Source organism: Phodopus roborovskii, unplaced genomic scaffold (assembly GCF_943737965.1).
Source record: "Phodopus roborovskii unplaced genomic scaffold, PHOROB, whole genome shotgun sequence".
NCBI lineage: Eukaryota > Metazoa > Chordata > Mammalia > Rodentia > Cricetidae > Phodopus > Phodopus roborovskii.
In genome coordinates, this window is record NW_026126447.1 from 16,427,742 (window position 1) to 16,452,925 (window position 25,184).

General features: G+C 39.3%; 1 protein-coding gene across 9 annotated transcripts in view; it reads right to left on the reverse strand.

Annotated features, from left to right (window-relative positions):
* Positions 1–25,184, reverse strand: part of Nfib (nuclear factor I B) — a 398,396-nt gene that overhangs the window by 70,075 nt on the left and 303,137 nt on the right. For all 9 annotated transcript variants that reach the window (XM_051188114.1, XM_051188112.1, XM_051188111.1 and 6 more), the window contains exon 3: positions 15,704–15,757. In XM_051188114.1, the coding sequence (XP_051044071.1) occupies positions 15,704–15,757 (54 nt within the window). The remainder of the gene's footprint in view (positions 1–15,703; positions 15,758–25,184) is intronic.

A 25,184-nucleotide genomic window follows, 5' to 3' on the forward strand; every position in this document is an offset into this window, starting at 1 on the left:
TAAGCACAATACATATAAGTACTTCATAAACTCCCTGTGAACATAGTAATACTTAAAGAATTACATAAAGAAATATAGAAACTGGATAAAAGTATAATCACCAGAGGCAGACACCATGAGAATTTTAGTACCAGAAATTAGCTTATCTACTAAGCAGATGACACTATGCAAATTGTTCTGTATTACTGTACCCATGGAACTTAAAAACAAGTTGATCATGTCCACAACTACAGAGGTAACTTTATCAAATCCTTGAAAGTAGAGGCATCTTTAGGTCATATTGTTTCATCTTTGAGAAATAAATTTGATAATAAATAAAAAAATGAGAAATTGTTCTGAAATACTTTGGAATTAAAAAAATAAACAAAGGACTAGAGAAAACCAAAAAAGAAGCTGCAAACTAGGTAGGAAGCAACAAAGAGAAAAAAAGAACAGAACCAACTTTTCACCATCAAAACAAGTATAGTGAATCAGTCTAAGGGTGGGGGGAAAAGAACTACAATGGAATTAAATAGCATTTCTGTATGTTTTTATCGAACAGATGTGAAGACAATTCCCCTCTTTCCCCAGAACCACTGTTCAGCATGAGCTCAGATGCACAGGAGTATTAATATTCCACCATTCATATGCCCATTGTATTGATGACTAGGCTGCTAGAAATAAAGAGCAGATAATTTTAAAATAATGAAATTAAATATAAAAGCTGAAATGTGCAGGTGGGGGAGCGTAAGATGCATCAGTCGTGAAGAGAACTTGCTTGTTCTACCCGATTTTATTCCTAGTGCCTACATGGGGCCTCATAGCTGTCTGTAACTGTAGTTCCATGGAATACAGTGCCTTCCAGGCATTAAACATGCATATGATATACAAACATGCATGCTGACAGATACACCCATACACATAAGATAAAAATTTTAAAAGAAAATAGAAATACTTAAATGATAAATAAACAAAGAATCCCTTATAAAGAACAGAAGACCTTTTTTGCAAACCTGGCTATGAGAAAGCAAGAAGACATACCAGATCGGCAAGGAGACATAACCAGAGAAACCAAACGAAGCGAAAGAAGTGGGAGAGGACCGCACATAAAACTGACCACAGCTTTGAAAACTCAAATGAGCAATTACTTGGTAAAATAAAAGTAACCAAAATTGCAAAGAACTGGAAACCCTGAAATAGACCAATTATCCTGGTGCAAAGTTTCCCAAAATTTGCTCAACACTGAAACCACCTGGGGATCTTAAAACCAATGAATGTTTGGATCCCAACCTCAATTATTCTGACTTAATTCCTTTGGAGTGGAACCTGGACAGGAGAGAGTGTTACATTCCCCACAAGAAATTCAAATGTGTAGTAGTTTGGGAAGCCCTATGTTAGCAGTGAAACAAACACCAGGAAGCAAAGCTCTGGTGCATACTGGAGTCGACACAGCTGTAAAATGGCAGGCTCCACCTTGGAATTAGTGTCTGTGGGAGATTCCAGTGAACTGCAGAATATGGTCACTCCAGAACAGAAAAGATAGGTGACTGAACAACCCCCTTAAATAACTACAGGTCCAGATGGATGCACAGCTAGATAGTGTTTCAATGTCCTTTACACTATCCCAGACCTTAGGAAATGAAGACAGATGTCCTGAAGATTAATGCTTCATAATTATTTTCTGAGACCAGCAGACTTGGGTTCTTAGATGTTTCACATCCTTCAAGAATCCCAAGCAAATAAACCAATAAAAAAGCTCCAACACACACAAATGCAATACCATGAACTCTATGTAAAGCTATCCAAAGGACAAGTACAGCACTACCACTAAGATCCAGGACTGAGTACAGTCCATTATCAGAAAACTTATCCTTGTGGTAAGGCATAAACACTCACATGACCACATCAAGATCCTGACGATTCACTTCACAGCAAAGAGCTGCTTTACTGAATCTCAAGTCTAAGTAAAAACTGTGGTCAAAGCTAACAATAAAGACTAGCAAAATCCACCAGCAAATTGCTCTGAAAAGGGATAGCAAGTCTGCCATTCCTTGTTTCTGAACCTCCCCTCCAGCCTCCTCCTATCTTAGTTCTTAAAAATGCAATCTGGAAATAAGCCAACTGCAAAAAGACAAAGACTATATGACTTCATATATATGACTTAATAGAGCAGTCAGGCTGATAAATACAACAGAGCAGTTGTTGGGGACTGAAGAGGGACCAGTGGAGAGCTGTTTAATGGACTGAGTATAGATTTGCAAAATGACAAAGTTCTTGAGAATGCTTATATGATGTTGTAAAAATGTTTATCACTACTAAATTGTATACTTGAAAATTATTAGGATGGCAGACTATATATTCTGTATATTTTTGCCATAACTTTAAATATATGTTGGAATATGTAACCACAATATGACTATGTTCAGAAATAATCTTTACTTTGGCATTTATGTTTGTAACGTTGTTTACAATAATTACCAAATACAATTCCACTTGTAATAACCTCATGGCTAATCTTTATACTAGAATATATAGGAACTCAAAATTTTTTTGTTGTTTCTACAGCTGCTTTCCTAATCTTTTTTTTTTTTTTTTTTTTTTTTTTTTTTTTTTGAGTTATTGTGAGTTAGAATGGGTCTTCAGGGGAAAATTATTTTTTTAAAAAAAAGGAGATAATATTTTTTGAGGCCACAAATAAAAAAGAATTCCTATCTCTTGCCTCTGAATGCAAAACTTCAATGGGAAAGTTTTCTTCTCATAATTTTAAATTATCCTCCATCTTCTAGCATTTCATGTTGAAAAACAGAAATATGCAGATAACTTCTTATTTATCTATGATGATCAAAAGATTTTCTGCTTCAGCTTTGAAATATAAATATTTCCACTGCATATATTTAGTTGCTGATCTCTTTCCATGACTGCACACTGGATATAGTTAGCTTTTTTGATCTGCATATTTAGACCATTTTTAGCTGATACGTTTTCTTCATTTATCTTCAATACTATTTTGCTTCTAAATACTCTCAGTTTTCTACAAAGGTGATAAATTAGTACAGAGTTTTCTCATCTTCTATTGCCAATTATATAAACTTTTTTTTAATCCCCCTCTGCTTTTAAGAGCAAATAGACCGAGTTTGTTCTCTGTGCCGATGATTATTTCCACAGGCTGGGATCTTACTTCTCCACTACAGACTTTCATAGTAGGAAAACAAGCTTTACTATTTTTTTCAACTTGCATGTTCCCATATTTATTTCAAACTTCATTTTTTTGTTTCTTGTATCATGCAAGTTATTCCTTCTGAATAAATTGCTTCTTCTTTTCTCCTAGTCCCTCAGCATATTCAAAGACATACTTTTCTAGATAGTACTAATACATCCTTTCTTTGATTTTTTTTTTACACTGTGGACATAACCATATCCAGAATTTGTGTTTGGACTTGGTAAGTATATGACTTTCTGTTGGCAGCATGAGTGAAGTCTGTAACCTGGACTGAGCATGATAAGGCTGTATAATGGGCAGAATCAGATATGGAGTTACATTTCCTCACTCAGGGACTGCAAAGGTTACTCAGCTTTATAAAATGGTAACAATAATGACGATGAAGATGTGAGTGAGCGTTAATTATACACCAGGCTTTGTGCCAAGCACTTTAAACTACCTCAGCCTATACAGCAGGTTTGCCCATTTGTTGTTGTAATTGTTGCTGTTGATATTGTCACTGTTGTTGTTGTGATGATAATGATGATGATGACAATGATAATGACTTTAAATACTTAAACCTGTTAATTCCCCAAAAGCACTAAACTCAAAGATTTAAGATGAAGATTAAATAAGAAAATGTGTTAAAGTACCTCACAATTGTTAGAAACATTTTCAATAATTTACGAGACTTCACGGAAGTTTTAGTTAAGAAGCTGCAAGAAACTGAATCAGAAGTTAGGACTGGGATGTGGTCTTTCCATCCAATAGTTAACGATACAATGTTTGCTGGATACCTCAAGGATATGTCTTTAAATTTTATCATTGTCACTCAAAACTGTATTTGAATCTTAAAATGTTTTAAGCATTTACTATTCATAGTTTGACAAACTGTTTCTAAAATGTTTAAGAAAAATTAAAAGGATTAAAAAAATTACAAAACATATTGTAAAAACTTACTTTTAAGTTAAAATAATCAAGCTAACTTGGTATTGGCAAAAGAGACATACCGGTTCACAATATGACCCATAAGCAAATATGCACTTATATGACTTCTGGTAGTTGATAATAATGGTTGAACAATTCAGTATAAGCAACAAGATATCTATATATCAATCTTTAATTCCCATGGTATACATTACACCCACATATAATGAAGAACTGTCCAACAATAAAAAGAAATGCATGCTACCACACAAGTAAATACCAAAGTAACCGTGCTGAATTAAAGAAGCCATATGAGCATGAACATATAGGGGCTGATGAGATGGCTCCACAATTATGAGCACTAGTCCAGAGGACCTGGGTTCAACTCTTAACACTCACACAGTGGCTCATAAACATGTGTACCGCCAGTTACAGTTCATCTTGTATAATAACTAGCCAGATTTTCATAATGTGGTACTATCTGCAAACCATGAAAACCATCACAAGAGAATTAGAAACACCCAGTGGAATCTGGAGAATTTCTGAAGATACTACAGAATATCATTTACTTGTTTGTTCTGCACCTTCTCCAATGTTATCTTACCAGGATATTCCTTTTGTGATCATATAAAACCTGGCAAGACTATGTTCTCTATGAATTAGAAAAAAAAAAAAGCCAAAAGAGTCAACAATTCATCTAACTGGGGACTCTCTGAACCTAGCTTCTGAGATTTTTATTAGCCCTACACTTCTCAATCACCTCCCTCCTGCACAGTCCCAACTGGGATGCAGTTCACCTTCAGGGCAAAGGAATGCTGCAAACACTCCACCAAAATACTCGAGTTTTCTGACTGAGGTTATGCACTGAGTGTGGAGATCCTACCATGTACTCCGAGTATAAGACTGTTTCATGTATGTGGCCTATGCCTCCACTTCACAAGCCATCAGCACTGTTAAGTACTACCTCTGGCCAGGCTCAGACACCTTAGGAAGGAGAGGCTTGCAAGAGAAAGAATGAGATGATAATCATAAGGTATTCAGAATTCACTAAGGGGGTAGATTTTTCAGTAGAGACACTACTAAGCACTCTTATTGGGAAAATGAATAGTGGACAGGCTGAAGAAATTCTATCAAGGAGGTTGCCAGGGATTGCAGACATGCTACATACCAACTATGGTACAAGAACATGAATGAGGGACATGGGAATCCTGAAGAGCTGCTTTTACGATGGCCAAGGATTTAAGTTGAACCTAGAGTACAGCCTTGGCAGCCGCAGGAGGAAATGGAATAATGCATTTTTACAAATCATGAAGGGAACAAGAGCTTACAATATACACATCAGAGGGTTAAGACCCAAGGCGAAACTATCAGCTATTGAGGTCAGGAAGTTATTATAATGACTTAGATGAGCTAATTAAAGTGAAAATAGTTGTTAATAAACACACATTACAATTTTAGCACCAATTATCTTCTTTTGAAAACACTTTGCCTTCTTTCTTTTAATTAAGAATAATGCCCCCAGTGTCTAGAGCCTCTGCATTCAATCATCTATCCACTCATTCATTCCTCAGCCCTCCTCTCTACATGCTTGGTCTTAAACACTCATAGGTACTTCTCCACTCTCCCTATGAAACATAGCAGTATGTGTGTGTGTGTGTGTGAGAGAGAGAGAGAGAGAGAGAGAGAGAGAGAGAGATCAGGTAAGGGGACTACTCCTAGATATTATCCAGGACTGCTGAGACTAAAATAGCAGAATGTTTTACTATGTCTCACCAGAAACAATCCCTTATTTATTTAGAAAAATATTTCTCAGGCTAGAGAGCAGTGCAACTTAGAAGACAACAGTTCAAGACACTGAATTTTAAAGCTAAAATTCTGCATTAAAACAATCTACAAAATAACCAGTAGAGGCAGCAATTTACAAAACATCATGGCATTAAGGGGTGCAGGGTGTGAGTGTGTATATCTATCTGTCTTCTGCATAAGCTCATGCCAATGTATGCTCATGAGTATGAGCATAGTCAAGGTCAGACTATGGTGTCTGCCTCTATTGCTCTACATCAAACATTTGAGACAAGGTCTGTTGTGTAACTTGGCTTACTGGCCAGGGAGCTCCAGGAAGTTCTGAGGATCTACCTGTCTGCCTGTCTCCATTCCTCCAGGACTAGAATGATAGGTCCTTGTGCATAGCACCACACTCTCTTTTCATACAGGTGCTAAGGGTCCAATCTCATGTCCTCAAGCTTACACAGTAGGTACTGAACCCAACGACCCATCTCCTCAGTCCTGAAATTGATTTTCTTAATAATCAAAAGGTCAAACCTAAAGTCAGAACAGGTATAAACCTGTCTTCTCAATTCTGGCTCTTGAGTACTACAGGGGACATGGATATGCCCATCCCCCTAGGAGGGGTGACACGATACAGTCAAAGGACAGAGAGTATGTAAAAGCTTTAGTGGAGTCAATAATCAAAAGCATTTCAACAACAAGAAAACAAGAGTCTGGCCCTACTTCTACTTTATTAAACAAACATGGAAAAGGACATGGTCTCTGAAAATTTGCTTATGTCAAGCACCCCTCCAAAATTCTTAACAAGCTTGAAAATCAAAACCTGCTAAATTAGTCAAGGCTCATTGGCGATGTTAGTTAAAAGGTAGCAAGAATCAAGTTGCCACGCGCAAGTCCTTGCTTTAAATTATTTCATTTAGTGTCACGGGAAAAAGAAAGAAAAAGAAAGACTCTGATAGACCAGACTGGTATCTTAAAAATGTGCTTTTTAAGCCTATAAGGTAAAATGAAATTAAAGCTTGTCTTGCTAGGGGTACCTGTGTGATAATGCCTTGTGCCCCTGCCCTATCATCACAGGGCTCCTCCCACATTCCACACCAGGGTGCCACAGTGCCCCGTGCAGGCCAGTGAGTTTAAGAAGCCTCACTTTACAGCAGCAGTGATTGCAACCAGACTAGAAAGCCAGCCCACTCTGTGTTGCTGAACTGCCCTCACATTCCAGCTATGAATGTATTATTAATCTGTAGCAACATACTGGAAAAGTAGTGCTGGAAACTACACAGAGGGTGAGGGCTTATACTGGAAAGAGAGATTTTGAACACAGGTAATCATTGTGAAAGGAATACGAAATACTTGGCTGAAGGAACAATTAGTAAAATAGTGTCCAGAGGAGTGGGTCCAGGCAAAACCTAACCTCTGGGTACCTGGGACTTTGGCATGGGAATTCTGTCTGTGGAGAACCAACACATTCAACAATGAGAGAAAAATGATGTTACAAGAACATCTCTTAAAATTTAACACTACAATCTATTTGTGTCAAGACTTCTGGGAAATTTTCCTGGAACTGGAACTGGGTACCTATATCAGTATGTTACATTTTTTCATTTGGAATCCTGTTACATGGCTATTTAGTTTCAGACACTACAAAACCTTAAAGTGGTTAAAACTGAAGCAAACAAACAACTTGAAGACCTAAGACTAGCCCCTGAACCAACCTGTCCCTCCTTTCACCTTATGGTAGAAACACAGTGTTTTCTCCTTTATTTGAGCTCTGTTGTTACTAAGTGACAAGTGTCACCCTGATTAGTACAGTGAGGAATTAAAACTAGAGAAAACATTGGGCTGAGGAAGACAAGCTTCTGCGCAAGTGCAATTGTGAAATGGGGGAGCCTGCTTCCCAGGGGACTCAATCCCACTTCCATGGGCCCCTTACATTATCCATTCCTAAGCTCATCTGATTATGCTCACCCCATGCTCCCCTTCATCATCTTCCATCAGCTTACCCCTCCCTGCTTCCCACCATCCTCCCACAGAATAGCCTCCAGGTTATGGGAGGTGTAGAATGGGGAAAAGCACTGGTCATATATCAAAATTACTACCAAATAAAGTTTTGACTCATGAGAAAAAAATTAAATTAAACCTACATTTGCCTAAGAGTTGAGACAAGTCCTTCCAGCTGTCCTTGACAGCAATCTGTAAGCATGTACACATTAAATTTTGCTGAAAAAAAATGTTTCTACAACCATTTTATATAAGATAAAATGGATTTTAGTATTAAATTAATCATAGTTAATAATCAATACATAACTAATTTTGCTACTGTTATAAATCATAATGTAAATATCTTATATGCAAGATATCCAATAGACAACCTTCTACTCTAAAACTACACTGTGGTACTTGGGTTTGTAAGTAGTGGGCTTTTAAACCTTATTCATGCTTCATGGCAAATTCGTACACAGAGTCAGAGAAAAGAAGCACAGGAAAGAAGAGGCAATTACAATGGCCCTATATAATTTCAGACAAGAAATCATGTTTAGAGATTGTGGTGGTTTAAATGGGAACTGCCCCCACAGGCTCTATGTTTTGAATGCTTGCTCTGCAGCTGGTGGAACTGTTCAGGAAGTAGAAAGTGTGGCTTTGTTGGAAGAGATGTGTTACTAAGGATGTGCTCCAAAGTTTAAACAGACTACACCATTCCCAGTGAGCCATACCCATCTCTCTGCCTCATGCTTGGTCATCAAATGTAATTTCTTAGCTACTGCCTCAGCACCATGCCTGTCTGCCTGCTGCTATACTCCCTACCACTATGGTCATGGACTCTATGACCCTTTGGAACGATGAGTCCCAAATTGAATGTTTTCCTTTTTAAGTTACCTTGGTTGTAGTGTCTTTTCATGGTACTAGAAAAAGAACTAAGACAGAACTCAAACTAGGGTAACAGAATTGATAACTTAGTACCCCAAAGAAGAGAGGGGGTTCCTAAGAAAGTCACAAGCTTGTCCAACCACGAGTGACTGGAGAGATTCTGATAGTGAAAAGATACTTACAAAGGAAAGGAAAGTAAGCCTAATAGAAAAGAACGTGAGTTTACTTTTGAAAGTGTTACGTCTGAGTTACCCTTGAGACATTTGGGAGAGCAAGTCTACCATGTTGTTGGAAACAAGGGTCTGAGACATTGGAAGAGGAATCTACTCCAATGGCACACTTTTGCCAAATGAAAAGTGAACAGTCTAGAAACTCAGAAGAATTACTGAAAACCAGGAGGACTAAGGCAAGGGGGAAAAAAGAAGTCATTATAAGCACTTAAGCAAACATCAATTTCTGAACTTCTAATGGAGGTGTTTTTTGTTTTGGTTTTTGTTTTTTGTTGTTGTTGTTTTGGTTTGGTTTGGTTTTGGGGGGTTTTTTATTTTGTTTTGTTTTGTTTTTTCAAAAGGAAGGGGCAAGTTTTAAATGGAGTACAGTCAAATCAATGGTACTCCAGAGTATGGGCCACCATGGTGTCTCACACCTGTAATCCCAGCACTTGATGGCTGATCCAGAAAGATAGTTACTACTTCAAAGCAAGCTGGAATTCAGAGTTAGAACCTGTCTCAATGAAAACAAAGCAAAGGATATGTAAGCTGGGACAGAATGGAGATGAATCACCTGGGCCCAGATCTTAAAAAGCTGTGAGTTCAAGGGACTCACTCAATGAGGACAGAAGCCCATGAGAGAGTTGATGGCCTTTCAGCCCAGTCAGGAAAAAGAAGGGGATCTTTGGAGGGAGAATCTTGTCACTAGGACAAGATATCAGCCTTTAGTAGAGTCAACAGGAAAAATAAGAGATGAGAAGCCCTAGGACGACAAACTTTAATGGGGATGGGAAAACTGGTGGCTTCAGAAGGTAGGGGCAACATGGGGAGGCACCTGGGAAAGAATATTTATATAAAGTCTTGCCAGGGGAAAAGTTGCCCAATCCCCAAAGAGAGATTGCGCCTATTCTCATGACAAAGTTGGTGTACCTGTTTCTCAATGTCAAGAGACCAGCAACAGACTCACTATGGAAAACTCCAATTCTATTCCACCATGAACCTGAAAACATCGCTTCTGTTGCCTCCATTAGAAAACCTATCCTAGACTCCCCTCTTCTTCCACTTCTTGTATCTTCCCTCTGCTTTCTATATACAAAAAAAGCACAATAAAAATATATATATATTTGTTTCCACATCAAACAGTTCTTCCTATGTGAAGATTTCTTAACCAATTAAACTGGAGACAAAGTATAATAATAAAAGAAAAAAAAACACAAACAAACAAAAAACTAAACTTATTTTTATGAAACGCCTGCAATTATCCAGGTGTTCTGTCTGTTCCTTGCAAATGGCCCGGAGACAGCTGAGTCTCTGAGAAGTCAGCTGACCTGCTCAGTTTCCTCGTGACCTCATTATGACAGTAGAAGACAGGGTTTATTCAGGAGGAAAATGTCATTCCATACCTCATGCTCCTTTCACTCTTCATACGCCCTGCAAGTTAGAAACTGAATTCTACAGATTTGAACTGAAATATTTCGGTTGAAACGCTAAGCAAAATTTAATTCCAAGCACATATAAATTATTGTATGTACTTATAGTCAAAACTTGGAAAGAGTGGGGGATTAAGTGTAATTCATATTTTACAGACAAAAATCTGTAAACCAAGCCAAGTGTCATGCATAAAGTAGACAATCAATAAGTAACCACCAGGTAAAAATGTTACTTATGGCCTGCTCAAAAATCCCTGAATTTGTTAATGATACCCAGTGTGGAATGACAGATATTCCCAAACTCCAAACAGGGAATGGCTGCTTCTACTCCTCATTTTGAGCTCAATCAAATCCAGAACCTCACTGTCTAGAATGTAATACTTACTCCAGAATTCAATAGGCAGTGGTAACTGATATTATCTGTAAGTGATAAAGTAAGCTATCGGGGTGGATGAAGAAACAGGGAAAGCTCTCCTGTCAGGATCCCATGATATGGCTCTAAATCATCTTTCTTTTAGTAAATTAACTATTTCAAGCAATCAGGCCAACTTCATAGTAAAGGCCTGGCTTGGTGCCAGCTGCTGTGCCGATCAGCTTTTGATGAGTTGGTTACATATAAGTACCCATACTGCAGCCTGTAAAAATTAGTAGATATGGGCTAAGCACCCTTCTGGCTTTTCCAAAGTAATTTGTGAAAAAACATTTCCCTCTTCTGTTCCTTCTTTAGTCTCAAGACTGTCTCACCTTTGAACATTTGAACATTTAAACACTTCATTGAACATGTCTCCAAATGAGTATGAAGAGAAAGAGAAATGATTCTGAAGCCAATTTACCAAGAAAAAAAAAATCCTTTGAGTTTTGATTGGCACAGATCTAATTCTTAAATTACTTAAAAGCTTTACCTACATGTCAGATTTTAACTACTGTTATCTATTCACTTCAGGACATTCCAACTTATTCTTTTGTGAAAAGGAAGCATGATTATAGTTTCTTGCATATTATCTGGCATCAGAGTTTAGAATTATTCATCAGTATTATTAAACAATGTATCTTCACCCATTTAAAAAAAAATCTTGGCCGACAGAAATAAATGAGGACATAAAAAGGAGTATGAACTTTTAATAAATGGTTTATGATTTTAAATATCAAAGGAAATTTCCTTTTTCTTTGCCTGTGAGAACCTAAAACCACTTGTCTGTTCATGAAAATAGGAAAGAAAAACAGTTTATGATTTTAAAACTATTAGAAAGTATTATGTATACTCCCAAATCTAAGATTTAAAAACTTAAAGTGAAAGGTTAGGCAAACATGGGCTCCAATGTTGCCAGCAGGTACCAAGCACCTTTAAAGACACTGTGCCATCTTCTTGGTCAGTGCTAACTGATTTGTATTAGTTTTGTGGCACCCCTATATTGACTTGTATTGTGGGATGTACCAAATAGGTTTGTGGAATGAGGAATTAGAAATTTGTATGACCTAAACAATGTCTTAAGTGAAGACAGACATTGCTGGAGTTGACAGAGGTTCTTCATGCAATTTAATTATTTACTCATTTCTGTCCTTGCTACAGAGAAGGGACTCAAGCTGACTTAAGGTCATACAACATACAGTTCCAAGGTTCATATAATGTCAAGCCACATGCAAATGTCAACACACACAAACACACACACACCAAAGTACACACTCCCAAAAGAAGAAAGTAGGAAATTGAAGTATAACCCCATTCATTCTAACAAGAAAATTCTGGAAAATGAAATTTGGTATACTTCAAAAAGTTACATTGGGAAGTTTATAGGACTTGCACTAAAATTCAATGTTTCTTTACTGCTCTAACAGACAAGGGAGCTTCCCACAAAACTACAGCCTTCCTAAACTCTGCTGTGTCCAACTGTAGAAAAGGCCATATTCAACTTCCAGATTGCTGTTTTCTTGTGATTTCCTCCCATTCCAGCAGTAAGGAGGAGATTCAGATTGGGAAATCTAAAGAGTCACAGCCTGAGGAATATAGATACAAATATAGATAGCAAATCCAGGCTAAATCCAAAAGACTACAGTCCAATGATGCATTTCCCACAAGTAGTGGTGGTATTTGAAGATACAATCAGATCTTAGGCCAAGTCCCTCAGCTCCTGTCACTTCTAGCCAACCACAGCTGCTCACATGGTGAGGAGAAGACACTTGGACTCCTAGCAACAAGTGAGAATAAATATGTAGTCTCAGATTTGGTCACAAGCAAGAAAGAGACACATAATTAAGACAATGAAATGGCCAGATGCTTTCTAAGAAGTAGTAAAAGCCACTATGCCATGCAGTCAGGCACCTTCTCATTGTATAGCACCCTTAGCTGTGAAAAGAACATGCAACAGAACAGAACCTTAGGTTACAAACAAGTGGAGCAACTTCCATAAAGACTATTTGAATGTTGTAAATTGCAAGTACCAAGAAATTATTTAAATACTTTACAAATGACAAACACTAAATATCCCTTCTCCAGAAATAAGTTTTTGTTTGCTTGCACTGAAACACTAGTCCCAAATGTAAGCATGAATTCCAAAATAAAGGCCCGTTATCTGTCAAGGTCCATAGTCCAGTGTTAAGGACATCAGGGTTAACCAGGGGGGAGGGGTGGGGAGAAAGAACAAAGTATAATGACACATGTGAAGATGGCATAATAAAACCAAATAGTTGCACATTCACTTTTTAAAAATTGAATAACTGAAAACATTGTATGTTATTTAAAAAGAAGCTCAGACTCAGTAAAGAAGTAGTGCCTATATGTCAGACAGCCAAGAGGGGTGGGGTGGTGCGGGGACAGATACATGCATGTGCTGGGTGGGAGACCACCTTCTTGTCAGAAGTCAGGAACAGGTTCTATGAGCTGGGATTTTCATCACCTCTTCCCAAGCTGTTGGGAGCACACACAGTAGCTGACAGGGGCAATGCCCGTGAGTTCCACATGCCTTGGGAGGTACTCTAAAGTGTGCTGTGGGGGTCACCTTCTGCAGAATCTGTGCTTCTGGTGGAAGCCATCAGGAGCCTAGTCTCCCCCACCCCCCTTTGTGAGGCCAGTCTGAATTTTCCCACAAGTGGATTGTGGCTACTGAAACACTGAATCGGGTCAACCAAGGCCAGAACTGAGAGAAAGAGACAGTATCCTAGGATAAGTCTCCTGAGCTCCCAATACCTGGGTTGCTGATACAGTTTATCCCAACTGACTATAAGACAAGAACTTGGTAAGGTTCAGGTCTCCTGTATTTAAAATTAAAAAATATTATCTACTTCCAAAGGCCTTGTTTATTTCAAAATATTGTAGAATATATTTTTGCTTTTACCAAAAACTTTTAATAATGAGATGCTATCTCAAAATAAAACAAAAATTCCTTAATAAGCTCTACAATAATGTTCATACCATGGTGTACAGAAAGCATGTTAAATGATAAATGTTCCTGAATGGTCAAAAATGTCAATTTTAATTTAAATTAACGCTGATGTCTTAAGTTTTTGGCAGTCATCAAAAGACATCTCCCCCCCACCAAAGAAACTTGAAAGTTGGGGGAACTGATGTGTTCTAGCTGGTTTCTGTTTGTTTTCTTTGTAAAAACAGAAAAATGGTAGGGAGCAGAAGGAAAATCTAACCAACCCTTTAGACAAATACAAAACTCCAATCCTGCTGTTACATAAGCACGCAAAGGTCATAGCTCTGCCCAGCTCGGCCAAGCTCCAGCAGCAGACAGCATTGGGTGAGTGAGCCCCAGCACTTACTCAGAAATGCACTTCGCACAGGCTTACTTTCAGTAATTAAATCAAGCTACAAACAACAGCATGGCCTCTGTGTAGTCTGGCTTTTAAGACTTACCATGGTTTTCTTCTCAAGGTGTTTTCCTCATTTATTTATTTGTTTGTTTGTTTGTTTGTTTGTTTAAAATGGGTAGAGGCTTTTAACAGTTTATTTTTTAACTTAAATATTTTGTGCTCTGCTCTCAGTTTGTAGCAGCAGCAAATTTATCAAGAAAAATCAATTCAGTATAAATTTAAGACATGTATTGAATTGGTCCTTTTCATCATTGGAGTATATAATATGTGTTGAATTAATACTTTCACCTTTGAAGTACATAATGTATATTGAATTAACATTTTCACTGCAGAGTATATAATATTTTCCCAAACAATATAATTTTAAGCAGAATATTCTACACAGAATAACAATATGTATGTAGAAAAAAATAATTTTCCTAAGAAAAACTTGGTTATGTTTTAAAAGGGAAAATAATTTGTTTTTGATTTTGTATTTTGCCTGGGATATTGGTTGCTACATTTCTCTAAAATAATTTTAGGAGCAGTTTAGTCTATTTTTGTGGTTTGGGAATATTAAGGTACTGCAACTTCTCATTAGCCAAGCACAGGGACTTGAGAGCAATGGGACATGGGAGAAGCCTAAGATCCTGACGATTTATACTAAGTGGTCTGTTCCAATAATATGGCAGAGGAGTTTTTTTGGAGAGACAGAGGGCAAGTGTGGCTCTTTGCGGTTTATTGTGTTTTGCTTTTGTTAAGAATATTTTTAGAATAGTCTTTTAACAAAATCACAGATACAATTCAAATTCTTATGGTAATAGGAAGTTTTAATTCTTCATTAATTTTACCCTGTTTTGTCACGAGAAGGAAAATACTGCTCTAAATCAAAAGTAAGATGCTGTATGTGCATAATGTGGAGAACAAAACCCCAAGAACAGCCAAAATGCATATGCCCATTCTCATATCTGGCAAGATCCTTTTCTATCTAAAAGTAAAGAAGGCCAAGTACAACTTACACTGAAGATGGTGAGTTAAAATTCTTGCAAAAAACCCATTATAAAAACACAATGACTCACTAGTACCTTCCTTAAAATACAGTGCATAAACTGTAAGAGTACAGAAATTGTTGTTAGTAGGTTTTTTGTTTTGTTTGGGGTCTTTTTTTTTTTTCTGTCCACTTTAAAAAAAAAATGATTAAAAGGTTTTTAGCTGTTCAAATGCCTAAAAGACATATGACTAAACATGTGTTTGAATCAGCTTTTAAGGATACAAAAAAAAAAAAAAAAAAAAAAAAAAAAAAAACGAAAACCTCTGCCTCAGGTGAACACTGAGGACTCCAATAGGAAGCAGTCCTCACTGAGGAGGCCTACACACAATCACATCTTGTCCCAGTTCTACTGCCTGCCAGAACAAAACAGGCAGCTGACCAATTATGGGTGTTGATCTATACAGGGCCCCTTTGTTCTCCAACAATGTCAGGGTGCACACATCCGGGGACACATATTTACCTGGAGGATTCTTGGCAGGATCATTGTGGCTTGGACTTCCTGATTGTCCAGAATCTGTAAAGAAATCACAGAATATGTTTTCTTTTTAATTTGTTTTGAAAGAATTTCACAATACTAAGAAGGACTTTAAAAATTTTTTTGAGGTACAACAATGAGGTGAAGTGTTTAAATAAAGCATACTTTCCCAAGCCTTTTCACAGCAACGTTTTATTCATCAACGAAGATAGATGCCTATACTTATTTCTTCGTCAAAGGGAACAATTACTCATCTATAATGCTTTGGTGTGAAGAAAGGGTTTTCCTGGGATTCGAGGTCTGGCTGCAAAGCCACTGAAGCCATTTGAAGGTTAGGCAAATATCAAGGCCGGGTAGTAGGAATTTGAAATAAAGCAGATATTGTCCCTTAAATGACACAATCTAAATATAATTAAGAACACTTTTAAAAACCTGAAAATATGCTTTTCTTCAGAGAGTAAAATACACAGAAACAAGAGCCTTCTCTTCCAGGCTGTCTCACGAATGTTCACGTATCCTCTCCAGTAATCCCCCAACCTACTGGATCCCGGCCCAGTTCTGTCTGTATCCCATAATAGCAATCGATTTGCAAACACCAGGAAAAAGCATAAATTACTAGGTGGAAAACCAACATGGCTTTGTGGAGAGCAAATTGTTGGATCAATTTAATCTCCATCTGCAAGATACAGACAGACTCTTAGATAAGGAAAAGGACGCCGCCACAGTCATTCAGAGCAGCCCAGTCCATGCCATTCCTCACCAACACCACAGAATGGGCTCAGAGGATTGGCACTGTCAGTCTGTGTGCTTGTCCTAACCAATCCACACAGCTATGCTTGGCTCACTCCTCTGCTTCCATGGACACTTACTGGCGGGGAGTTGCTTTGAAATGTTTTATTGGTTCTAGCACTTGGGTTTTGTCTCCACAGCTACACTGCACTAGGAAGGAAGGGGCAGGTAGCATGTCTATTTATTTGTCTTCCCAGGGCTGTTCATGGAGTGAACATACCAGGCTTGTAGTATATGCCAGGGGAATGGATGGCTCAAATTCAGCAGCCTTCTTTGCTTGCCTACAAAAAGGCAAGTTTGAGCACAATAGTGAATTTCAACAAATGTGGTACTAGCAGCATCACCAACTGCCATAAACCCACAAATCTCTTCCTTGCCCTTATACTTGAGGCAAGGAATGGATTGAATTAAGCAGAAAATCAGACTGCTTTTGTTTTTATCGAGGTCATTTGGTCATGCCAGGTAAGTGATTAACATACTACAACTGTTCTTCAACTCTTGAAGGTAGGAACACCCTGTTAATGTATTCCTGCATAAAACTTGGTTATTTATTTCTGCCCTTTGCCTCCTGATCACTGGGTCATGGTGAAGAGGACTGGAATCCCTCCGTCCCATTTCCTTGACTTTTCTTCTTTACTCTAGAGTGTATTTCATGAAATCTTAGGAAACTTATTTTTATGATTCCCACAGTGTCCTTCACATTGCTCCTGACTTCCCACAATGGAGGGAAAGAAACTGGAAAAGTGACCCGACCACACTGGCTGGTTATCTCCTGCGGCCAGAGGCCGGAACTCTTCTCCAGGACCCTTGTCCATTGCGGCTTTCTGGAACTGAGGCAAGACTGTAACTTAACAAAAGGATCTTCTTCTGTGTTCCTTCAAAAGAGAACACTGTACCTGCTACTTTTCCAGCCTACAGAACAACAGCTACAGTAAAACGTTAAACTGTTTCATTTGTGTTGCTACTTTGGGTTCCTCTGGAGTCTAGTACTTAAGTTCCCTGGCTCTTACTTTACCTCTTCAAGGAAGTCTTGGCTGTTGAGATCCCCATTTATAGAACCAAACTCATGGACCAGACCCTCCACAGTTTTGTTTTGTTTCCTCCCTGGAGGCACATCTAGAAACAGCAAGCCAGCAGGTGAGTGGCACAGCAAGCAGCCCCACTCTAAGAGCTGTGCACTTTAAACCTGAGCCTTATCATGTGACTGCAAGATGGCAACCATCCCCTCCCTCGACTCTACAGCTAAACTTGTATTGCATAGAATAAACACCAGTGTCTCTCCCTGAGAACCTGCTCACTCGCCATAGTGGAGCCTTCATTTCCAGTGCCCCACACCACTTACTGGGGCAGCCTTTCTCCCCCTGCCCATCCCTTCCTATGTTTGTTAAGAGTTATATTTTCTTCTTGATTCCAACAACTGCTGATCAATTCTTCAGAGGGAAAAAAATTCACTTGAAAACAAACAAACAAACAAGCAAGCATTCATTAAGAACACCATAAGAGTTTGAGAGAAAACTACATAACTTTGCCAATGGTGTGCTATCTAGAATGAACTGGTATTTACTGGACCCCACCACCAGTGACGGGTTTTTCTTCATACTATAAAACCTGTACCTTCACATGAAGCAAAATAGCAAATACTGTGTCCCTAAAACAGGTGAGGGCCCCAGAGAGGGCAGGCAATACATTTACTTCCCATACTATGAATTCTAACACTGCAATCTACTCTGATGTCACCTTAGATCAGTCACTTAATTCCAACTGCTGGAGAAGGAAGTAACCAAGGAGCCATAGTTGGCAGAGAACCCAAGAATGAACTGTTATTGTGGCTGACTTCAGAGAAGGAATTTTTCAGACCACATCTAAAAGCCCCGCAAATCACCACCCAGGTCAAATTACTCCAGACTCAAAGGTTTCATTAACCACTTCCATCACTCTGTTCAAATCCCTTCTCTGTAGTATGTGTGTTGGAGAAGAGGGGTGCATACTGAATACTGGCTCTGTCCCTCTCTAGCGTGATCTTGTACAAAATTGGTTAGCTTTTAGAGTCTTGCACCTTAGTCATGAAAACTGCAGCAATAAGGTCTACCTTGGAGTCTCTGCAAAGATTGTAGCATACCAAGCACTGAGTCCTGGCTTAAGTACATCCCATACCATCAATTCATAAGAAATATTATTAACAACATGGGAACATTAAAATGCGTATGATTTTTAATGAACTAACTCTCAGGAAGGAAGAGGGGAAAGGAGGAAGCTAAGTTCTATCCATAATGGTGCAGTATCCATGAATATCTATGCTGGAATCTGAGCACCAGCCCCAGAGCACATGTGTCAATGCCTCAGCCCTAGGCTGTGTGACAGGAGGTGCCGCAGCCCTGTCCTGTGTTCTCTAGAGATGCCTTGCTCAAGATGGAGATATAAGCAGTTACTGATGCAATCACCTTCCTAGAGGCTGAATGCAGCCTTTAAGGGGCGATGTTGGCAGGAACAGGGTTAGGAGCTTCCCAGCACGCTGTGCTTTGAGTCCAGGAAAATTCTGACAATACAAAGAAAAAATCAGCTAGACCTAGAAAGTAGCCAAGCAGTCTTCCTGCCTTCTCCCTACCTTTTATTTCCTAGTTCTTTACCTGAATCTGTATTTTTTTTTTTTTTACGTTTTTATCCTTTAGCTTTGACAACATAATTGAGATGTATTCCTTTAAAAGGCAAAGTTGACTTTGTATTGCTTCCTTATGAAAACCTCTAGGACTCATCAAGATGGATCTCATACTACAACTGCAAGAACCCTTCTGCCTCAGCCTCCATGGTGGCTAGGATTACAAGTGTACACACCCCATCCAGCTCTCTCCACTCACAAGTGTGAATCTAAACATATTGGTTACTCTTTGGGGTAGGAGGAAACTGAATGATAAGATCTCTAAATTGCGATTTTTACTGTGGCCACTCCTGTCCCTTAGGTTAAGGACTCACACTCCTGCATGACCTACACAGCCATGATGCAGTGTTTTTACTCCTCTTTGGAAAGAAGCCTGTCCAGTCTTGTTCTTCTGACCTGGCTTCACTAAGGACAGAAGACCCAAGAACACTGCTCTCAAGGGCTTGCACCGTCAAAGTGGCTTCCTGTGTGCATCCTGTTTAGACACCTTGCTTCTCACTGTGTGATGTAACCTGGAATCGCATAAAGCCAATCCTGCAGCATAGCAAATGTTTTTGGGAACCTGACCTGACCTTCCCTAACTTCCCTCATCCCTGCCATTTATCAGCATATCCCAGTCATTTTCAGAATTCAAGAAAATCAAAACAAGAGCATGTTGTTGATACCCGTTGAACCTTTCCTTACTATCAGCAGTCTTACTCACTTCTGAGTGTGCTAAAGAGAGGTGGTTCTGAGCCAAACTTACTGTCTATTCCGATATATATATATATGTGTGTGTGTGTGTGTGTGTGTGTGTGTGTGTGTGTGTGTGTGTGTAAAGATTGAGAGAGGGAGAGAGAGAATAGTGGCTTGTGAAATGGTTGTCACCAAGTAGCAACTTTCTGGCATGAGGAGCTACTACTCTCTGAGATGCAAATGACCATAGCCAGTAAGAACCCCAGTGTGCCTTCATATCAGACGCTCACAGTGTTTGGCACACAGTAAAGCTTTGGATACGTCTTCCAGTTTATAATGACCTATAACTATTCATCTATTTGTCCATTTATTTAGTGTGTGTACATGAGCTGAAATGACATGACACACATGCAGAGGTCAAAGGATAGCTTTTGTAGAATTGGGTCTTCTCCTTCCACTTTTTACGTGAGTTCTGGGGACTGAACTAGGGCCACCAGGTACTTTTATCCACTGTCCACCTTGCAGACCCTACATATTGTGTGTGCTTGTTTGTTTTGTTTAATAATATAAATCATATTTGTTTCCTGAAGCCAGAAGTGACCCAATGTGCTAGGAATGCTCAAATTAAAAGCTTGGAAATGGAGGAATGGGAAAAGGCAGATGGGGAACATCAGGTCACAGTTAACAGAAGGAAGAGGCAGGGCTACTAGAGGGATGGTGACAGACCACTTAAAAAGCAGGAAGAACTGTGAATGTTTTCACCCTAAAGAAATGCAAGCTAGAAAGGAATCATCAAAACTGATTTAAATGGTACCATATATATATATATATACATATATATATATATGTATATATATGTATATATATATATATATGGTAACGTATTCATGGTACACACCCACAAACATGTAAAACTTTTACATTTGTACATTTGTATGTTTGTTTCAACATTAATTTTGACTACAAAGTTGATAGACCAAAAAGAAACCACCTCCACATCCCAACTTACACCTTTGGTGGAACCCTCCTATTCTACCAGAGGCCAGGCCAACATGCTGAACCCCAGATTGTTGTCTAGCCCAACTGTCATCAGAGAGGCTTCATCCAGCAACTGATGGACAGATGCAGCGACCCACAGCCACGCATTAGGTCAAGCTTGGTGAATTTTGCTGAAGAGAGGAAAGAAGGATTGTAGGAGCCAGAGGGGACAGAACATCACAAGAAACACAAAGAATCAACTAGTCTGTCTCATAGGAGCACACAGAGTCTGAAGCAACAGCCAGGGAGCCTGCATGGGACCCAATTAGGCCCTCTGCATTATATGTGTCAGTTGTGTAGCCCGGTCTACTTGTGGGACTCCTAATGGTGAGAGCAGGAGTGGCCTTTGACTTTCTTGTGGCTTTTGGGACATCACTCTTCCTACTGGGTTGCCTTGCCCAGCCTTAATATAAGGGACATTCTTAGACTTATTGCACCTTGATATGCCATGTTTCACTGATGTCCATGGCAGGGGCAGGGGGGCTGCCCTTTTCTGAACAGAAACAGCAGAGGAAGAATGGATTGAGTGGAGAGGGAGCAGAAGGTAGGGAGGTTCAGGGAAGGACTTGATTCTTCTTAGGAAAGGGGGCCATGGTCACATTATAAAAGTCATCAGATGGAGATGACCCTTGGAATAGTATAATAACAAATAGCCTGATCTCCCAACATACATATAGTACATGTTTTACTCTGCTTCCAAATGATCTTTATGAAACTCAAAACTGACTGAACTAAAACCTCTGCATTCCACATAGCCACAGAAGAGCGCCAAAGGTTTTAATATTCACCAATGCACCTTGGTTTGACCTCTGCCTTAGCTCATGTTCACCTATACTTGATGTGTGAGGCTTGGCCTATGATGTCCCCCTTTGGCTTATTCTGCCATCCTCATGATCAGTCATCCTTTTGGGGTGTCTAATAAATGTCTGGCCTATTTATTACCTTATGTTTAAATGTTTGGGCAAACACCAGCGAAGCTTACTTAAGGCCAATGCACAGAGATGCATGAAGTACAGAGGGACACAGAATGCCACTCCATGCAGACAGAGGATCACCTAAGCTGGAGGGAAGGGGAACACAGGAGCCAATTCCCACAACCCAGGCTAGGTGTGGTTTCCCCGCTTCTAGATTGGACATTTGGTTATAGGAGCAGAGAGGAGGAGGGTCACATGAACACTTCCAGCAGGAACTGATTACTGGCTCTCACCAACAAAGGGAAGAGTAATTTTTTGGGATCAGGAGGCAAGAGGGGGCAGAGGAATGCCTGGACCTGCAAGGCATTCCAAGCCTACTCTACGCCATCTTCCAGGACCGTGTTTTATTCTGACTTGGGCATCAGAAAATGAATTGTCCTTGGGTGTGGTGTCACGTGTTTGTAAATCCCCTACTCTAGATAGAGATAACACACAACCAGCCTACACTACAGAACAAGTCCAAGGCTAGCCTGGGATGTACACTGTGACCCATAAATATGCATTTGGGCAAACATTCATATACTTAAAATACAAGTAATAATTTTTTAAAACAAAATTAAAACGAAGTGAGAAAGAACGCAGGGGCTGAATCTGAGAAGGACAATTTCAATTTATGGTCATTTGGGTGCAAAGAAGGGACTGAAGAAGGTAAATTGTAGGCACTCTTCTGGCTCTAAAATTATATGATCCTATAACAATATAGCTTTTATATTGAGGGATATCAGAAGATCAAATGGAACCCAAACTTTAACCTGTCAACCTACAGATAGCCTCCTGCTAGAACTAAAATTAGTCATCGCATGATAAAGGTCCCTTTGTCAGAGTCCTTTGCCTTAAGCAGGTGAAAAATAGAAAAGAAACCCCGATTCAATGTCAGTTAAAGAATACCAGGGGACTTCCTAGGAGCCGAGAATATAATACCCTATATTATAAATACACCAGCATGGCATGCTGTTAACAAACTAAATATACAATATGAAAAAAGGGAGCACTAAAGGGAAGAAACTGAAGATGTGAAAAGAGAAGAAACTTCAACAAAGGAATGTAAATGCATATGTAAAACCAAGGCAGCAAAGGGAAAAGACCATGCCTGTTCTTCTGGACAAGAAGAAGAGAACAGTACTCAGAAAATGCCCTTGACCATCTTGCCCCATACCCCAGCTCTGTGATGACCCCAGAAAACTGACACCCAGGCTGACAGTAAACTGCCTTTACATAATTGCAGTCCCCATTGCATAGCATGGGCCAGCAACCTTCTACCCTCTGGCACAGTTCAAACACTATTCCATTTTAGAGGACTTAGCCCTCCTCTAATATGTTAGTTGAGGTGGCACAAAATTGTAACTTTATGATTTTTTGTTTCCCTCCTATTAAATATTCATTAAAGTAATGCAAAGATACATGGACAAACTGAGTGCTTCCCTGCCTCTAAAAAGCTGTGAAAACAAGGTTGGGGTGGAATCTTATCCTTCCCCTCTCCCCAGCTGCTCCCCCTTTCAGGTCTCCCTTTAAGCTTCAGTCTCTCTATCTCATTCCCCCCAACTCCCACCCCCCTCCCCGACCCTGCCTCTTCCCAAAGACACATTTTACTTGCCTTTCTGTTAATTCTGTTATTCAACGTTCTTATAAAGAACTACTTTTTTTTTTTTTTTTTTTTTTTTTTTTTTTTTTGCTTAACAGGGAGATTAGACTCAAAGCCTCACATCCCAAAGATTAGAAGGATTTATTTGAGCCCTAGACTGAAATGTGTCCACATGGAATTAGCCAAAATCTCAGAGTGCTGAAACTTAAGGTAGAAACATCACAGGAACATTAAAGAACAAAACAGACATGCCCACCAAAAAGGCCAGGCATAGGGCTAGGGTTGAAACATGGCACGGTAAGCACAAGACTCCAAAGAGAAGGCCAGGGCAAGCAATCCCTTAACCTGCACCTGCATAGTGATCAAGTCTAGTGTTGTCTGCTGATGTAGAGAGAGACTGAGCAAGCCAAGGGTCCCACCAGGATTACCTGGGCTTGGGCCTTCAAGGCCTCCGATGATGTACAAAATGCAAAGACACCATTCAGGTCATTGTCAAGATTGCTAACTTTCTACAGTGTGTTTTCAATTAAGTAAATAAAATGTGGTAATTAAATCAAGATTGCATAATATGTTTTTGATTTGTAATCTCATTTAAATTAATTAACTGACTCAATCCTTGTTTAGTTTTTAAACTGGCCTAGTTATGGAAAGAGTCCCCGGGAGCAAATCCAGTTTTCTATCTTCAAAAACAAGGCAGAGCAATCTGGCATACTTAAAAATCAAGTTGAACGCACCAGCATAATGTAAACACAGAGGCAAGAGTGTTAGTGTGGAGAAGGAGGACTTCTATGGCATGATGCAGACTTTAAAAACAAAAAATAGTTCTCATACTGGAGAGAAATAAACTAAAACATTATTTATTCAAAACATTTCTTTCTCAATTTTATGAAGATTGCATGTTTGTTGGAAGCAAAACATTTCCAGCTGTATTTTAAGTTTTTGAAGAGAGTTGTACAATTTGTAATCTTTTATAAATGCTGCCTCTATCTCACAATACTCCATGAACACGCCACTGTGTACTTCAAGGAACAATTCCCCAGTGTAGCTTGTCACAGAGAACTACTGCAGTCCTGTCCAGAACCCTAGCCAGATCTGGGAAGGGATGAGATGGCTGTACGAGCTCCCATCTGGGTGACAGTTTGGAATTCAGCAGTAATAACATAATACATCCTCTCCCAGTGGGTAGCCAAGGAGCTTACATTTTCAGAAAGGTGCAGCAAACTGGAAAAGAAAGGTAGAATTCCCTGAGACTCAAAGGCAAAATCATGAAGGAGAATTGAAAACTCAATGCAAAATTCCAGTAGAAAGCAAATCAATATTTATGTCCTTGGTCTGAAATTCTGTTAAGAAGAGGGTGTGGAAAAATAAATGCTCCTTTCCCTGGAGTCCCAGTCAGCATTTGTTCCTGGCCTGGCAGAGGCTCACATGCCTGTTTTGGCATGTCCCCAGTTTTTCCTGCATTCTTCTAAATCTTATACATCACAGTCTGCATGCAATTGTCCCTTGTGTGCTACACCATCTCATGTATTTCCCCCAGACTTAGTATTGTTTATCTAAGTTAAAGCCAAACCAACACACAACTTTCTAATGTTTCACCTATTATCTTCATTCCCAGGCAGGATGCATTCCCCCACACTGGCAAGTCTGGACTCCTACCTTCCTCAACCGTTTGTACTCTGACCCTAAGCAAACCACTGCAAGCCAGAATCAGCTTTCACCTTGCCTACTAACTAAAAACTGGATAAAAAGCCA